The sequence below is a fragment of the Herpailurus yagouaroundi genome, unplaced genomic scaffold, assembly GCF_014898765.1.
Source record: "Herpailurus yagouaroundi ecotype Mexico unplaced genomic scaffold, PumYag 159, whole genome shotgun sequence".
Taxonomy (NCBI): Eukaryota; Metazoa; Chordata; class Mammalia; order Carnivora; family Felidae; genus Herpailurus; species Herpailurus yagouaroundi.
The window spans coordinates 5,186,384-5,201,956 of NW_024412400.1; the positions used below are offsets into that span (position 1 = coordinate 5,186,384).

At 44.6% G+C, this 15,573-nt stretch overlaps 2 protein-coding genes across 7 annotated transcripts in view; one reads left to right on the forward strand and one right to left on the reverse strand.

Annotated features, from left to right (window-relative positions):
* Positions 1-3,934, reverse strand: part of EPM2AIP1 (EPM2A interacting protein 1) — a 7,937-nt gene extending 4,003 nt beyond the window's left edge. Inside the window, exon 1 of the mRNA XM_040479759.1 lies at positions 1,192-3,934. Within this exon, the coding sequence (XP_040335693.1) occupies positions 1,988-3,814 (1,827 nt within the window). The 5' untranslated portion in view covers positions 3,815-3,934 and the 3' untranslated portion in view covers positions 1,192-1,987. The remainder of the gene's footprint in view (positions 1-1,191) is intronic.
* Positions 3,935-4,176: 242 nt separating this feature from the next.
* Positions 4,177-15,573, forward strand: part of MLH1 (mutL homolog 1) — a 48,565-nt gene continuing 37,168 nt past the window's right edge. For 5 of the 6 annotated variants that reach the window (XR_005791914.1, XR_005791915.1, XR_005791916.1 and 2 more), the window contains exons 1-4: positions 4,266-4,411; positions 6,468-6,558; positions 10,035-10,133; positions 13,818-13,891. Coding sequence is in view for 1 of the 6 variants with exons in the window: in XM_040479730.1 (XP_040335664.1) it covers positions 4,296-4,411; positions 6,468-6,558; positions 10,035-10,133; positions 13,818-13,891 (380 nt within the window). In the remaining 5 variants the exon portion in view is untranslated. The other variant, XM_040479732.1, reaches the window with a different exon arrangement.

Here is a 15,573-nt window from a genome sequence, read left to right on the forward strand (position 1 = left end):
GGTTTTTTTTTTTTTTTTTTTACTGCTGTTTTTCCAGATATTTTAAGCTTATTCCCTGTTAACGAAAATCTCAACTTGACCATTCTTGATTACTAGCTTGCAAATACTTGCTTTTCTGCTCTAATTAAACAGAATAGAGCCCTTTGATCTGGTTCAGTATAAATCACTGACATGTAAATGCTATTGCGAGCTACCAGAACCTATGAAGGCCTTTACCGCACTTTACCAGCCAAACCTGGAATGTTGGAATTAGTTCCCATCAAATATCATCGGTTTGCCAGATTTGCCCTTTCATTCTGCTTCTACCGGTAATTTGCCCTGTCCCTCAAAATAAAATAATCTACAATGGGGGGGGGGGGCTGTCTACTGGCACTTTGCGAAGGATAATTCTCCATTGTGCCTGGCTGTCCTATGCACTGTGGGGGCAGGGGGAATGCCCGCAGAACCCTCCCAGGGAGTCTGAGAACCAAAAAAGTCCCCTATGCTTTCCAACAACCCCTGGAAAGAGGGGTTACTGCTTCTGGTTGAGAACCAGTGACACAATTTTGGTTCCTGGGCTTTTATGGCATCGATTTTGATTGCTCAGGCATCAATTCCTTCTAAATTCTTGGTTGTATCCTGGTTCGATGAATTTGCTGGATTAGTGACCATAGAATGTGTTACAAAGGTTAAGACAGGACTTTAGCACAAGTTTGCAAACTGTACTTGAGAGGACCTCTAAGCTGGGTCCTGCCTTTAAATCGTTTTATATATTTGGCTTTACTGTAAGATTTTCTTTTCACGGTTAACATAAGTTTGAAAATAACTGTTTTAGCACAAAGCAGATGTCTCACTAGAAATATGGAATTGCCACAATCTGTTAATAAAGCTGCTTCTTGAAAGTTAAATATTTCTACTTGTGCACTATCTTAAATACAGAACGAGTGGGACAGTTTTAAATTCTATAATAAATCCACTTCCAGCAGCTAACACGATCTGAGATCTTTACCACTTTAAACTAAAGGGTTTCCTGTTAACAGGGTTTCTTTATGAAGCAGTCAACACCCATGCATAATAAGCTAAAATACCTCCCACCTCCTGATCCTGGAGGGCAAAAATCTTATTCTCTCATCCTTTTTTGACAGGGCCAAACTTCTATCTGGAGTACAATAAAGAATTACTAACGGGCAACCATTAAGATTCTATACTTACCGTAGTCCTTTAATAGGCAAGCTGACAAAACAGCACCCAAGTGTGAAAAATTCAGGGGAAATCCCCAATAATTGGTTAGTCTGATCTCCAAAATGCAGGAAGCCTCCTAAACCAGCAATTGAAACATAATTCTTACTCCTCTGACTAAAATTTTGATTATTTCCCTCCAATCATTGCTAGGGCTGGTTGCGGGGGGAGGGGGGGGGAGTTGAGGAGGAAATCTGTCAATATTTACTTAGGACTCAGAAAAATGTTTAAAAAAAAATAGTCTCAAACAAACACTTTGATAGTTAGACAAAATACCTCCACCGTATGTACGCTCTTCCTTTTCAGAAACTTCTGAACTTGCTATGTGAGTTTCTGCAAACTGGCTCAAACATACATTTATGGGGTTGATAACTTCAGATCATACGCATCAAAATTTTAACACTTTGTTCAAAAGAAGAGCTAAAACTTCTTCAAAACACCAGAAAAACAGACTTCTAATTCAACTCGCATTATCAGTACTGAATTTCTTTAGAAACAATCGTATCATAAAAGTAAAAGACAATGACATTGTCATTAAATTAAATTTTAAAAAAGGTGTTTGCATGTGTCAGTCCCATGCTGCCTCTTGAGATGAAAAAAAACAAAAACAAAAACAAAAACACCTCTGTCAGAAGAATCTGAATCGTGATCAATTTGGATGCATAAACTTGGTGCTTTGCCACAATCCAAATTAGTTAACTTGAAAAATCAGGCAAAGGTTTGCTTTTAGAATCAGACTCTGAGCGTCTCAGTGTCGTACTACCAAGGCCTATGGATTGGGTTCATTTCTTCCTCTCACAAGGTCATCCCAATGCGGCTCTATTTCAGTTGTGGCAATCCTAAACAGGGCGTGGAGATGCTCGTCTGTCAAGGGTTGGCTCAAAGTATGTTGGTTTCGAGTCAAATACGAAAAAGCCTTTTCGCAGATTTCATTACTATCAAACAAGGATGCCACCTTACAGGCAACCCCTTTGATAATTGGGTAAGATTCGGCAGACAAGCCAGCATAGAACTGCCCTAGGTCTTTGACTCTGTATTCATTCCAAAGGTTAGTATTTGCCTGAAGTTTGGTTAGCTCCACTCTTACTGAAATAGGTGCATATTCAGGCTTAAAATTAAAAGGATTCGCAAAAAGTTCCAAGTCCTTTTTAATGAACCTGAGGTCCTTGAAATGTCTCTCAAATTCTTTTTGCAGGCGACAGATCACCACTTGATACCTATCGGGATCAAATATTTTTTGTTCTTCTTTAAGATGCTGTTTAAGCTCATCGACAACTTCTCTGAAGGCCGCAAAGTGTGTTAGGTTTTTTTCTTCAATGTGTCTCTGCAGTAAACTCAGCTTAACTTCAAAGGTACAGATATGGTCAAAGGCAGCGGCAGCAAAGACTTTACTAACTCTCAACAGTTCACTGAGTTCTCGAAGATGGTCCATGATGTCCACCAAGAAGCCAAAGTCACAAAGCCACTGCTTGTCTGTGAAATGGACCGTTGTGGCCCCTATCGAAACCAGGAAGGCTTCTATCTCTTTTCTCAGGGAAAATATCAGTTTTAAAGTTTTCCCTCTTCTAAGCCAATTGTTCAGACACCGTCCGTTAACCCTTTCGCCATGCTCTGATTCAGATTCAGTGAGGAGAGCCTGAAATTCGGGGCGCCTAACGCCTCTGGTCTTAATCAAAACTATCCATTCAGATATAGTATTTATGATCTGGTTAACGTCTACATCGTAGGAGCTCAACAGTTCCAAGTGCAGAAATCCTGAATAATGGATAACATTCCAACAGTTGGGGCTTACAGCCTTTTCTCTCATGTATGACACTAGTCCTGAGTTCTCACCAATCATCCTCAGCGTGTGGGTCGTGGTGAGTCCAACCATTCGCTGCAAGCTAAGCCCTGCCGTCTGCAGGGCCTCGAGGATTGCCGCCATAAGGGCCCCAACACTGAAGTGACGAGTCAGGTTGATGATGGTCAGAAGCTCTTCTTGTACCTCCAAGTCCTGGCCCACGCCACGGACAAAGACCAGGAGGTAGTTCTCATAGGCCACAAAGGCCTGGTCGTCCAAGGCAAGGGAATAGGCTTTAAAGTCCTTGGCTCGGTTAAAAAGCTGACTGCGTAGATTCTTGTTAATGTTGAGGACCCTCTGCCGCGTGACCTCTGGCGATAAATCAACGCCATCCAGAGCGCTTACGTGTTCGGGCAGCACATCCCTCAGCATCACCTCCATGCACTGGTACACAAAGTCCCCCTCACCCCAGCCGCGACCCTTCAAGGCCAAGAGGCGGGCGAGCCCGAGGCCTGCACGGGCGGCTCTCTCCTCGGGAGTGAGCGGGGTGACCACGGGCAAGTCGCCCTGCTGCAGACGCTCCACCAGGGCCGCGCGCTCGCCCTCCGCCACATACCGCTCGTAGTAGTCGTGCTCGGCCTCGTAGTGGCGCCTGACATCGCGTTCGCGGGTGGCTACGACGAGGCGGCGACAGACCAGGCACAGGGCCCCTTCGCCCTCCGGAGGCTCCACCACCAAGTAACGCTGGGTCCACTCGGCCCGGAAAACCCGAGACTCGTCGACTTCCATTTTGCTCCTCTTAGGCGTCATAAACATCCTACTGCAGGCCGCAAGAAGAGGGTCGACCTCCGGGAGGCCGCAAGGAGAGGGGAGGAGCGGGAGCAGGAGCAGGAGCAAGCACCTCCTCCGCTCTGCGCCAGATCACCCCAGCAGGGGGACACCAACCTCCGGCTACGGCACCTGCACTCCTATTGGCTGGAGATTTCGTATTCCCTAGCCCAGGAATGAGCCAATGGGAGAGTGGACAGCGCGCAGGCGCATACCCTTCTAGCCAGTGGCCTGAAGGGCGCTAGGGAGGGACCAAGTGAGCCGGGCACCGGGGGACTTAAGAAATTTGACTGGCATCCCAGCTGCCCAATCAACGGCTCCCTCGCTCCGAAGCCGCTGCCGCGGGAAGGTCTGGCAGGGCAGCGTAGACAGAGTTGATGGAAAGACGTCAGCACGGAGCCCTGAGGTGATTGGCCGAAGGTACTTCCGGTGAGCATCTCGACGTGTCTTGGGCTCTTCTGGCGCCAAAATGTCGCTCGTAGCGGGGGTTATTCGGCGGCTGGACGAAACAGTGGTGAACCGCATCGCGGCAGGGGAAGTCATCCAGCGGCCGGCCAACGCCATCAAGGAGATGATTGAGAACTGGTAGGGAGGGAGTGGAGCCGGGCTTCCTTATAAGCTACGACTCAACGGGCCGTTCTTCGGGATGGCGCGGACCCGCCTCCCTGCGGTGGGCGGAGGCGTGCACGGCGCACGCCCACAGCGCCCGAGGTCTGGGTGTCCTGCTCCTCAATTCCCGGGTACCGCGAGTTCTTGAGAGCTCTCGCGAGGCTTCTGTAGAGCTGTTGGGGGCGCGAGCGGCGGCGACATAGTATTTTAATGGCGCCGTTAGTTGAGGGAAAGACTTTTTATATTCTATATACAGAAAGTGCAAGATTTTAAATGCATAAGCATTTTCAGAAGGGGGAGCCCGCTTCATGCTCCAGAGAGTACCGTGTTATGCGTGTAATGTTTGCTCCAAAAATAATCAGTCCAGGGTGCAGTTCATTTTGAATTTTATTCCAAATAAATTGTCGAGGTTTTCGGACAGGCCGATGGACACTGCCTGGGTTTAACTTGTGATATCCCTACTGCCGAGTTAGTGACCCAACTTAGTGTTTTCCTCCCCTTTACCTCTCCGTGGGGGAGCACATCAAAGACAACCTGGTGTTAACGGGGTATCCCGAGGATTCTGACGTTTCGGAATTTCCTTCGCCTTGTGGAAGGAAGAAGTTAGAAACGTGGACGGAAGAAGTTAGAAACCTGGAAGGAAAGGTGGGGGTAAAGTATAAACTTCCAAAAAGGCTCGCTCGTGGGGTACCTAAACGTGACCTGCGTGTTGAAATCAATTGATGTCAATAAGATCCGTACAGTAAAGGAACAAAATGAGCCTGCAAAGAACGGTAGGTTTGTGAGGGGATTTATTGGGAAAACGGAAGACAGCCGTTCGGGGTCGTGGGACTAAAAACCGTGCAGAAAGGAGGGAAAGGGACAGAGCTGGGAGGCAGACAAAAGATGGAGCAGGGAGGCTGGCAACTTTCTCCTTCCACCTAACGTGACGCCGCCTTTTGTCTCTGCAGTGTTGGAATATTCACTGATGGAACGACGTGGGCCTCATCCGGAGGCCACAATACTGCACAACCAAACCCAATATATGAGCTAAGTGGTTAATAATCAGTCCTGTGAGCAGGGCTTTTGTTTGGAGCCCAGTCGTGCTCTTTTTTAATAGGAAGTCAAGATGGCTAATACCACGTCAATTCAGGCGCTCCTGAGAAAGGTCTTTGATATTTAAGTAACTTATTATTTTTGAAAAAAGAATTTTCTGTGCGAGATTACCCTTCTTTCTCGTGCAGCCGCGGACTGAATTCCTTTTCTGCCGCTGGCGCTCTTTGTGATTGTTGGCTACGCTTCGGGAGCACCAAAGATTTACTGGCTTCCCAGAGAACTTTCTGTATTGCCATTTTTTTTTTCTTTTCCCCAACAAAATGTATTTTCTTAAAAGGGTATTAGCATAAAAACACATATATATATTTTTTTCTTTAACATTTATTTATTATTGAGAGACAGAGAGACACAGAGTGTGAGCAGGAGAGGGGTAGAGAGAGGGGGAAACACAGAATCTGAAATAGGCTCCAGGCTCTGAGCTGTCAGCACAGAGCCTGATGCGGGCCTCGAACTCACAAACTGCGAGATCATGACCTGAGCCAAAGTCGGTCGCTTAACCGACTGAGCCACCCAGGCGTCCCTATATAGATTTTTTTTAATGACATTTAATTAGGGGCCCTCGGGAACCCAAGGCTGAATAAAGTGGAAGGGATAAGTGGCAAAATTAGTTGAGAAGAAGGTAAGAAACAGGCATGTGGTAAACAGGCATGTGGATCCTACTTTTAACTTCACTTTCTTTCCCAGAGGACCAGAAATGGTGCTGCATGTCCTAATGGAAATGATGCTTGCCCCCTGCCCCTTCTCTCTCTTCTCCCTCTCTCACACAGCGTGTAAACTCTTTACAGTGTAGTCATGGAGCCTGTAAAACAAAGGAAAAACACATCACTCAGACAGTCTGGCGTTTATCTGGAATTTGTTCTCATACCTTGTCTGATTAAAATAGGTTCATTAGAGTAGGGCAGAATAATAACTTTTTTTTTTCTGTTTGATTTGCCAGCTTAGATGCAAAAGCCACCAGCATCCAAGTGGTTGTTAAAGAGGGAGGCCTCAAGTTGATTCAGATCCAAGACAATGGCACTGGGATCCGGGTAGGTAAAAACCTCAGAGGAGGGGGCTGTGCGCGTGCTTTGTGGGGTCCATCTGCAGGAAGGGGCAGAGCCTTTCCTTGTTGGGGAAACTCAGCTTTGCAGATGAGATTTTTAACTGAGATTTTCAATACCCATGATAAATATATTTTGAGTGCCTATTCCAAGCTGGACACTTATTCAGGAAAATGGTCCAGGAGAGAGTCGTGAGGCTATTTAAAGGATGAATGTTCTGGGCAGAGAGAACATGCAAAGACCACAAAATGGAAGCATGCTGGACTTGTTTAAGCACCAGCAAGGAGGCCCGTGTGTCTCTGACAGGGCGAGGGAGTTGAAGAATAACAGGAAATGAGGGGCACTTGGGTGGCTCAGTCAGTGAAGCGACCGACTTGGGCTCGGGTCATGATCTCGCGGTTCGTGAGTTTGAGCTCCGCATCGGGCTCTGTGCTGACAGCTCGGAGCCTGGAGCCTGCTTCGGATTCTGTGTCTCCCTCTCTCTTTGCCCCTCCCATGCTTGCACTCTGTTTCTGTCTCTCTCTTTCAAAAATAAACACACATTAAAAAAACTTAAAAAAAAAAAGAATGACAGGAGATGAGATCTGAAAGATAAGAAGGCTGATCATGTAGGACCTTGTGGGCCGTTGTAACATCTTTGGCTTTTACTCTGATCAAGGTGGGATACTATCGAGTGGTTTTGAGCAAAGAGGTGACATGGTTTGGAGTTTTGTAAGAACCCATTTGTCTAGAATATGGAAGATAGACAGTAGCAGGACAGGACAGAGGCAGTGAGAGGGCTTTCGGAGCAGTCCAGGAGAGTGGTGACCGTGCCTTGGACCAATTTGGTTGCAGTGAGATTCCGCATTGATTATGAAGACAGAGCTCTCAGAATTTGCCGATGTATGGTACAAGAGAAAGAGGAGCCAAGGTTCAGGGTCTGGGGCACCTGGGTGGCCCAGTCGGTTAAGTGCCCAGCTCTTGACTTCGGCTCATAGTTCGTGGGTTTGAGTCTCGCATCAGACTCTGTGCTGACAGCATGGAGCCTGCTTGGGACTTGCTCTCTCTCTGTGTCTGCAACCCCTGAAATAAATACAAATAAAACCTTAAAAAAAAAGAAAAGAATGATTTCAAGGTTTTGGCCTGTGCAAATGGAAAAAAGAGTTGCTGTTTACTGATGGGAAAGCCTATGGAAGAAACATTTTGGGGAAGATCACAAATTCGTTTGGGAGCATGTTAAACTTAAGATGGCTCTTAGTTGAATAAGTGTGTGGGTCTGGAGGGTAGAGTAGAGGTTTAACAGCTGGAGATGAAAATGTAGTGTATTGCAGTTTGATGGTATTAAAAACTATGAGTCTCCCATGAAAAGGTGCTGAATGCCCCAAGCCATTAGAGAAATACAAATAAAAGCAGTAATAACATACCATTTGACACCCATTAGGATGGCTATTATAAAAACAATAAGATAAAATAACAAGTGTTATAAAGGATATAGAGAAATTAGAACTCTTGTGCATTTGCTGGTGGGAATGTAACATAGTGTAGCCACTGTGGAAAATAGTATGGTGGTCCCTGAAAAAAATTAAACAGACTTACCATATGATTCAATAGAATTTGTAGGTATATACTCCAAAGAATTGAAAGCAAGGTCTTGAAGAGATTTGTACCCCCATGTTCATAGCGTATTCACAGTAGCCCAGAGGTAGGAGCTACCCAAGTATCCACAGATGAGTGGATTTAAAAATGTGGTGTGTACATATAATGGAATATCATTCAGCCTTACAAAGGATTGAAATTCAGACACGTGCTGCAACATGCATGAACCTTGACGACATGTCAAGTGAAATAAGCCAGTCACAAGAGGACAGATGTTGTAAGATTCCTCTTGTAGGAGGTTCCTAGAGTAGTCCCATTCATAGACAGTAGAATGGTGGTTGCCTGGGACTTGGGAGGGGTGGGTGGAGAGGAAGTGTTTAGCGGGGATAGAGTTTTAGTTTGGGAGGATGGAGGGTGGTTGCACAACAGTGCGAATGTACTCAAGGCCACAGAACTGTACACGTAAAAATGGTTAAAACGGCCGGGGCGCCTGGGTGGCTCAGTCGGTTTTCCGACTTCGGCTCGGGTCATGGTTTGTGAGTTCAAGCCCCACGTCTGGCTCTGCACTGACAGCTCAGAGCCTGGAGCCTGCTTTGGATTCTGTCTCCCTCTCTCTCTGCCCTCCCCCCCTCCCCCAATCAAAAATAATTAAAAACAATTACAAAAATTTACTTATTTATTTATTTTTTATTTATTTATTTTTTAACGTTTATTTATTTTTGAGACAGAGAGAGACAGAGCATGAACAGGGGAGGGGCAGAGAGAGAGGGAGACACAGAATCTGAAACAGAGGATCCCAAGCAGGCTCCATGCTGTCAGCACAGAGCCCGACGCGGGGCTCGAACTCACGGACCGTGAGATCATGACCTGAGCCGAAGTCGGACGCTTAACCGACCAAGCCACCCAGGCGCCCCCAAAATTTTTTTAAGAATGGTTAAAATGGGCACCTGGGTGGCTCAGTCGTTAAGCGTCCAACCCTTGGTTTCAGGTCAGGTCAAGATCTCAGGGATCATGGGTTTGAGCCCCGTGTCAGGCTCTGTGCTGACAGCATGGAGCCTGCTTGGGATCCTCTCTCTGCTCCTCCCATGTGCATGTTCTCTCTCTCTCTCTCTCTCTCCTTCTCTCCCTCTCTCCCTCTCTCTCTCTCAAAAAAATATTGTTAAAATGGCAACTTTTGTTATGTGTATTTTACTGTAATTAAATGTTCTGTAGATTTTTAATAAAGTTTTCTCATAATCATGATTTTTTTTAAATCCATGAGACTGGGAGAACTCATCAAGAGAGTGAGTGTAGACAGCAGAGAGGTCCAAGGATGGAGTCCTGGGTTACTCCGCTGTCAGAGGCGAGAAGGAGCCAGCGAATGCAAATGAGAAATGTAACCAGTGAATGAGAAGGGACCCTGGGACAGTGTAGCACTCTGGATGCCAAGTAACAAAGTTACTGCTCATTTTAAAACTCTTCTCCTGGGGCGCCTGGGTGGCGCAGTCGGTTAAGCGTCCGACTTCAGCCAGGTCACGATCTCGCGGTCCGTGAGTTCGAGCCCCGCGTCAGGCTCTGGGCTGATGGCTCAGAGCCTGGAGCCTGTTTCCGATTCTGTGTCTCCCTCTCTCTCTGCCCCTCCCCCGTTCATGCTCTGTCTCTCTCTATCCCAAAAATAAATAAACGTTGAAAAAAAAAAAATTAAAACTCTTCTCCTAAGAGGGGTTGCTTCTTGGATTCAGTCAAGAAAAGGGAAATTCAAGATTTGGAAAAATGAGTAACATAATTATTTACTTATTTTTTGGTATCTTCTAGAAAGAAGATCTGGATATTGTGTGTGAGAGGTTGGGAAATTCAAGATTTGGAAAAATGAGTAACATAATTATTACTTATTTTTTGGTATCTTCTAGAAAGAAGATCTGGATATTGTGTGTGAGAGGTTCACTACAAGTAAACTGCAGTCCTTTGAGGATTTAGCTAGTATTTCTACCTATGGCTTTCGGGGTGAGGTAAGCTAAATATTAAGGAAATGAGTAAAATATTCTCCTGTGATAACATTTCTGCCATTTCTCAACATAGAGGTAAATAAGATATGATACTTTCTACTTGTTAAATATATGCAAATTGAAAAATCTTAATTAAATTCAATTTTCTAAAACCAAAGATTGTTCATAAATACTTAATACACTGAAAATTATTTTATCTACAGATACAGCCCCCTCCTCCCCTCCTACCAGGATGTTTGGTATCTTTTGATGGAGAATGCAACACCACCTACAAAGTTTTGTTGGTCAGATAATCAAATGTGAATCTGATTAATACTTATTAAGTGCCAGTATTGAGAAAATATAGGAGGCAAGGGAGCATGGTAAATGATACAAAAATTAGGAAACTACATGATAAAAGGCTTGTTTGTGTCCTTCAACAAATTAAGGAAGAAAAGTGGAGGAGAGAGCAAGAACCTGTAATTTAAAAGAGGCTTAAGAAGCACGTGAACCAGGGCGCCTGGGTGGCTCGGTCGGTTAAGCCTCCAACTTTGGCTCAGTTCATGATCTCAGGGTTTGTGAGTTGAGCCCATTGTCGGGCTCTGTGCTGGCAGCTCAGAGCCTGGAGCCTGCTTCAGATTCTGTGTCTCCCTCTCTCTCTGCCCCTCCCCTGCTCTCTCTCTCTCTCACTCTCTCTCTCAAAAAATGAATAAACAGTAAAAAAAATTTTGTTTTTAGAAACAGAGGCATACGAACCAGTTCCAATGTATGAATCTTAGTTGGATCTTGATTTGAGCAAAACGTAAAAAAAAAAATTCTGTGTCGGATATTGAGCACAGATTGGTTATTTCATAGTATTGAGAAGAAATTGTTGATTTTATGGGTATAAAAAATAGCATCATGTTTTTGGGCGGAGTCTTTTAAGATATATATGGAAATATTTATGAGTGAAATTACATGATGTATCAGAGGCATATACTATAAAAAGTAGATAAAAACATTTTAAGACCAAAATAGGATCTTAAAATTTTATGACCATACTCTGTTGGACATCTTTTCATCCAGTATATATATAGGCCTGTATAATTTTTAATAGTTAATATTCTATTCTTTTACATGAATGTACTGTAGTTTCTTTAAATGATTTCCTGTTAAACATTTATACTTTTTACCATTTTCCTGTTTGATGCTTTGGTGAATATTCATGTACATACAATGTGGTTTTTTCAATCACTGCCTCGGTAAATTTATAGAAATAACATTCATCGGTAAAATATGTGTACTTTTCAAATAGTTTGTGTTAGTTTCCTATTTTTGCCCTCCAAAAATTGCCATGTTCTTAGTGACTTAAAACAATAAAAATCTGTTATCTTACAGTTCTGGAGGTCAGAAGCCAGGGGTCCAGCGGGTCTCACAGCACTGAGATCAAAGTGTTGGCAAGGCTGTGTTCCTTTCTGGAGACATTTCTTTAGTGTACCAGAGAAATTGGAGTAGTTATTTTGGGCAAATGAGAGTAAAAGACGGGATGGAACCAATTACTTTTCCCTTTAGGCCACTCTGTAGTCTTTCCATTTTTTATCACGTGTCTATATTACTTTAAATTTTTTAAATTAAAAGGCAGCTGTGACTTAGTCATTGCAATTCATATCACACTGGGGTGGTCTCAAGCACCCTCTGGCTTAACAGTGAGCCCCGAATTATTCCAGATAGAAGCAATTTCATACTGTTTACCCTGAGGCAGCCCTGATTTTAAGTGTGCTTCTGGTAAAGTCCTAGGAAAGCAGCTCTGTTGTGGCTTTGCAACTTCCTGCGTCAGTTCCTAAGCCCATGGCCTCCTGGAGCCTTAGCCTAGCTGGAGAAGATCTTTGGGCTTTTATTTTACTGTAATTAAAACTGGGAAGATTGGGGCGCTGGGTGGCTCAGTCAGTTAAGCATCTGACTTCGGCTCATGGTTCATGAGTTCGAGCCCCACATCGGGCTCTGTGCTGACAACTCAGAGCCTAGAGCCTGATTTGGATACTGTGTCTCCCTCTCTCTCTGCCCCTCCCCCCATCTCTCTCAAAAATAAACATTAAAAAAACTTTTTTTTTGAAAACAAGGAGGATTTAATGAGGGATTTCTATGTGTTCTTTCCCTGGTTCTCAGCACTTTGTATGCATTAACTCTTGACAGTAGCTCTGTAGACTGGGTTCTGTTACTACCCTGTTTTACATCTGAGGAAACCGACCCTTCTGAAGTATTAATAGGAGCGCCTGGCTGGCCCAGTTGGTGGAGTGCGTGACTCTTGATCTCAGGGTTATGAGGACAGCCCCACGTTGGGTGTACAGATTACTTAAAAAAAAATCAAGGGAGGGGGAAGGGGGAAGAAAGAAGGAAAGGAAAGGAAAGAAACAAACAAACAAACATGGCCAGGGCACACAGCTAGAACGCGACGAGCGGGGGATCGAACCCTGGCAGTTTGACTTCAGAGTCTGTTCCTGCTCCTTTTCTGGTGCGAAAGCCCCTAAAGCAGCAGAACCTCTGCCAGTGGCATGCTGTCTTTCTGGCATCATGTACTGTTGTGCTACACACTCTATATAGTTCGTGTCCGCCTGATGCAGCTCTCAAAATCGTTTACATCTGACATGATGAAAATTACCTCAGTTACGTCAACTAGGGAAACCCAGCCAGGACCTGGTAATCTCGGGAGCCTGAGCCATGTTCCTCGTGAGTGAACCGAACCTGCCACAGGCTGCGTGTTCACTGTCTTCCGAGATGCTGTCACACAGACCCCGTTGCAGTGCTGGTTGCGTTTTTATGTGCTGTGATGCCCTTGAGAAAGGAGAAACAGGTCCCAGTGAGCCAGGAAACCAGTCTTGGTGACAAGGTTGAGGGGAGGGGTGGGGAGTGGTCACTTTCAAAAAATGTGTTGTGTCTCAATTTCATAACCTTAAATTTACATTTCTAAACACGTAAGTTTTGAAAACAGTTTTGTGTACCAGTATGCGACATTATCTACTTGCAGTGCTCCCGTTTCTGAAGGCAACTTTTCAAATTGTTGGGAGGCAAATTATTGAGAATATTATTAAGCATGCCTGCACTTCTGCCTGAGTGCACTTGCTGCTGACACATTAGTACCCTGGTGTGCTTCTTTGCAACGACATGGATGGAGCGGGAGTGTATTATGCTAAGCGAAATAAAGGAGTCATAGAAAGACATACCGTATGATTCCACTCGTACGTGGAGCTTAAGAAACAAAACAAACAAGCAAAGGGAAAAAAAAGAGAGACAAACCAAACAACAGACTCTTAGCTGTAGAAAACAAACGGGGGGTTACCAAAAGCGGGGGAGGGGCGGGTGAAATAGGTGAAAGGGATGAAGAGTATGCTTATCGTGATGTACGTCATTGTTGAGTCGCTATAATGTACACCTGAAATTAACGAAGAACTGTGTGTTAGCTATACTGGATTTAAAGTAAACGATGTGTTTCCTTTTGGACTTCTAATACGTATTTTCCCCCTGTTCTAGTAATATGCCACAAGTTCAATTTGATATCCCTTTTTTTACAGGTCATGAAAGTGAGTGAGCAAAAAATGCTCATCGTTGCCATTTGTTAATACAAAATGGTAGGGGAAATTTAGATTTAGATCACCTTTCTCGGTAATGAGGTGACAGTGGGTGACCCAGCAGTGAGTTTTTCTTTCATTCCATTTTTTTCTTCTTCCTTAGGCTTTGGCCAGCATCAGCCACGTGGCTCACGTTACTATTACAACCAAAACAGCTGATGCAAAGTGCGCATACAGGTATGGGGTAGGCTGCTTTTATTCATATATTCATCCTGAAACGTGCTTTTATGCCTAGATTTCAAAGTAACCCTGTCTAAACACTAGCGTCATCTTTTTTGACCAAGATCTTGAGTAAGTTTTCTTTCCTCTCTGGATTAGTTGATAATCCAGAGGGATGATTATTAGGTAATAATCTTATTTATGGATTCTTGACAGATAAGATGTGATGCATTATAAGTGCCTACAAACTCTGTTACACAGATGTATTCTAAGTAGGTGGCAGATGTGGATGTTCTTCTGCTCCCGTGCCCTATAGTAGGTTATTACTTTGATTACAGGTCTGTGGCTGGGGTGCTGGAGGCTCACGGTTCCTTTGCTGGCTTGTGAGCCAGCAGCTCCCCGCCACAGGTGCATGCCTGTGCTGGCTTGCCCTCCACAGGTGGCCACTGGCTCTCTGTTGTGCTGATGCAGTTTTCAGAGGCTGACAAACAGCCTTGGAACAGAACAAAAACAGGATTTGAGGAATCAGAGTTACATCTTTGCTTTTATAAGCACTCGCCACTTACTCGTGGGAGACAGGTAGGAGTACCTGATCCAGGGGGACGGTAAAAAGAAATTTTTTTAATCCTACAGATTGTTCATCATTAACACAGAAAATAGCCCTAACAATGGCAGTTCTGCCCGTTTCTCAGTCCTCAACAGAGAGATGTGTAACGTAATGGGAAAGGGGGCATTCCAGAGTATACAGCACTGTTGCTAGGAGAGTTTGACTCTTTGTGCATTAGACTTGCCCTAGGATCTGCGTGCACTGATATGATCAGAATTCCTTCTCACAAATTAATGTCTTCCTAAAATAGACTGGGACACAAACTCTGTTTCTTCACCTCTGGAATTATGTTACGCTCCTGCTTGGGACCTCCAGTGACCCCCCCCCCCTCCCCAACTTACATAGTAGGATAAATTCCAGAGCGATCCCTAAATAGCACACCCTCCCACTGTGCCTGCCATCCACCTTTCCAGCCTCTTTTCTCCACCAGTCGCCAGCTGCCATGTGTTCTAAAGCTTCGGAGCTTTTATGTTTTTCTCTTCCTGGATGGTCTTCCCTGCTTTCTCCCTGAAACTGTTCCTCCCTAGAGCCCAGATGAATTGTCAGCCCTTCTGTGATGCTTTCACCCCCTTTCCTGACCCCAAGCTGAATGTTTCCTTCTCCAGATCACTTAGGACAGTGTTCTATGCTTTAGGGAAAAGTCTGTCCCTAGATTGAGGGTTCTCCAGGGCCTTTCTTTATTACCAGGGCCTCTGCAGGTCTGTCGTGTGATGACCCCTCCATGAATGATTACAGAATTACTGAAGACATTTTACTCTCACCATAAGCAATTTGCATTGTAGCTTGAAACTGAGGAACTGGGATGCCTGGGTGGCTGTCAGTTAAGCGTCCGACTCTTGATTTCAGCTCAGGTCATGATCTCATGGTTTGTGAGTTTGAGCCCTGCATCATGCTCTGTGCTGACAGCATGGAGCCTGCTTGGCATTCTGTCTCCCTCCATCTCTGCCCCTACCCTGTTGCTCTGTCTCTCTCTCTCTCTCTCTCAAAATAAAAAACAAAACAAAACTCAGGAACTAAAAAGCAACGTTTGCTAGAATAGGGTTTTTTTTCTTTCTTTCTTTCTTTCTTTCTTTCTTTCTTTCTTTCTTTCTTT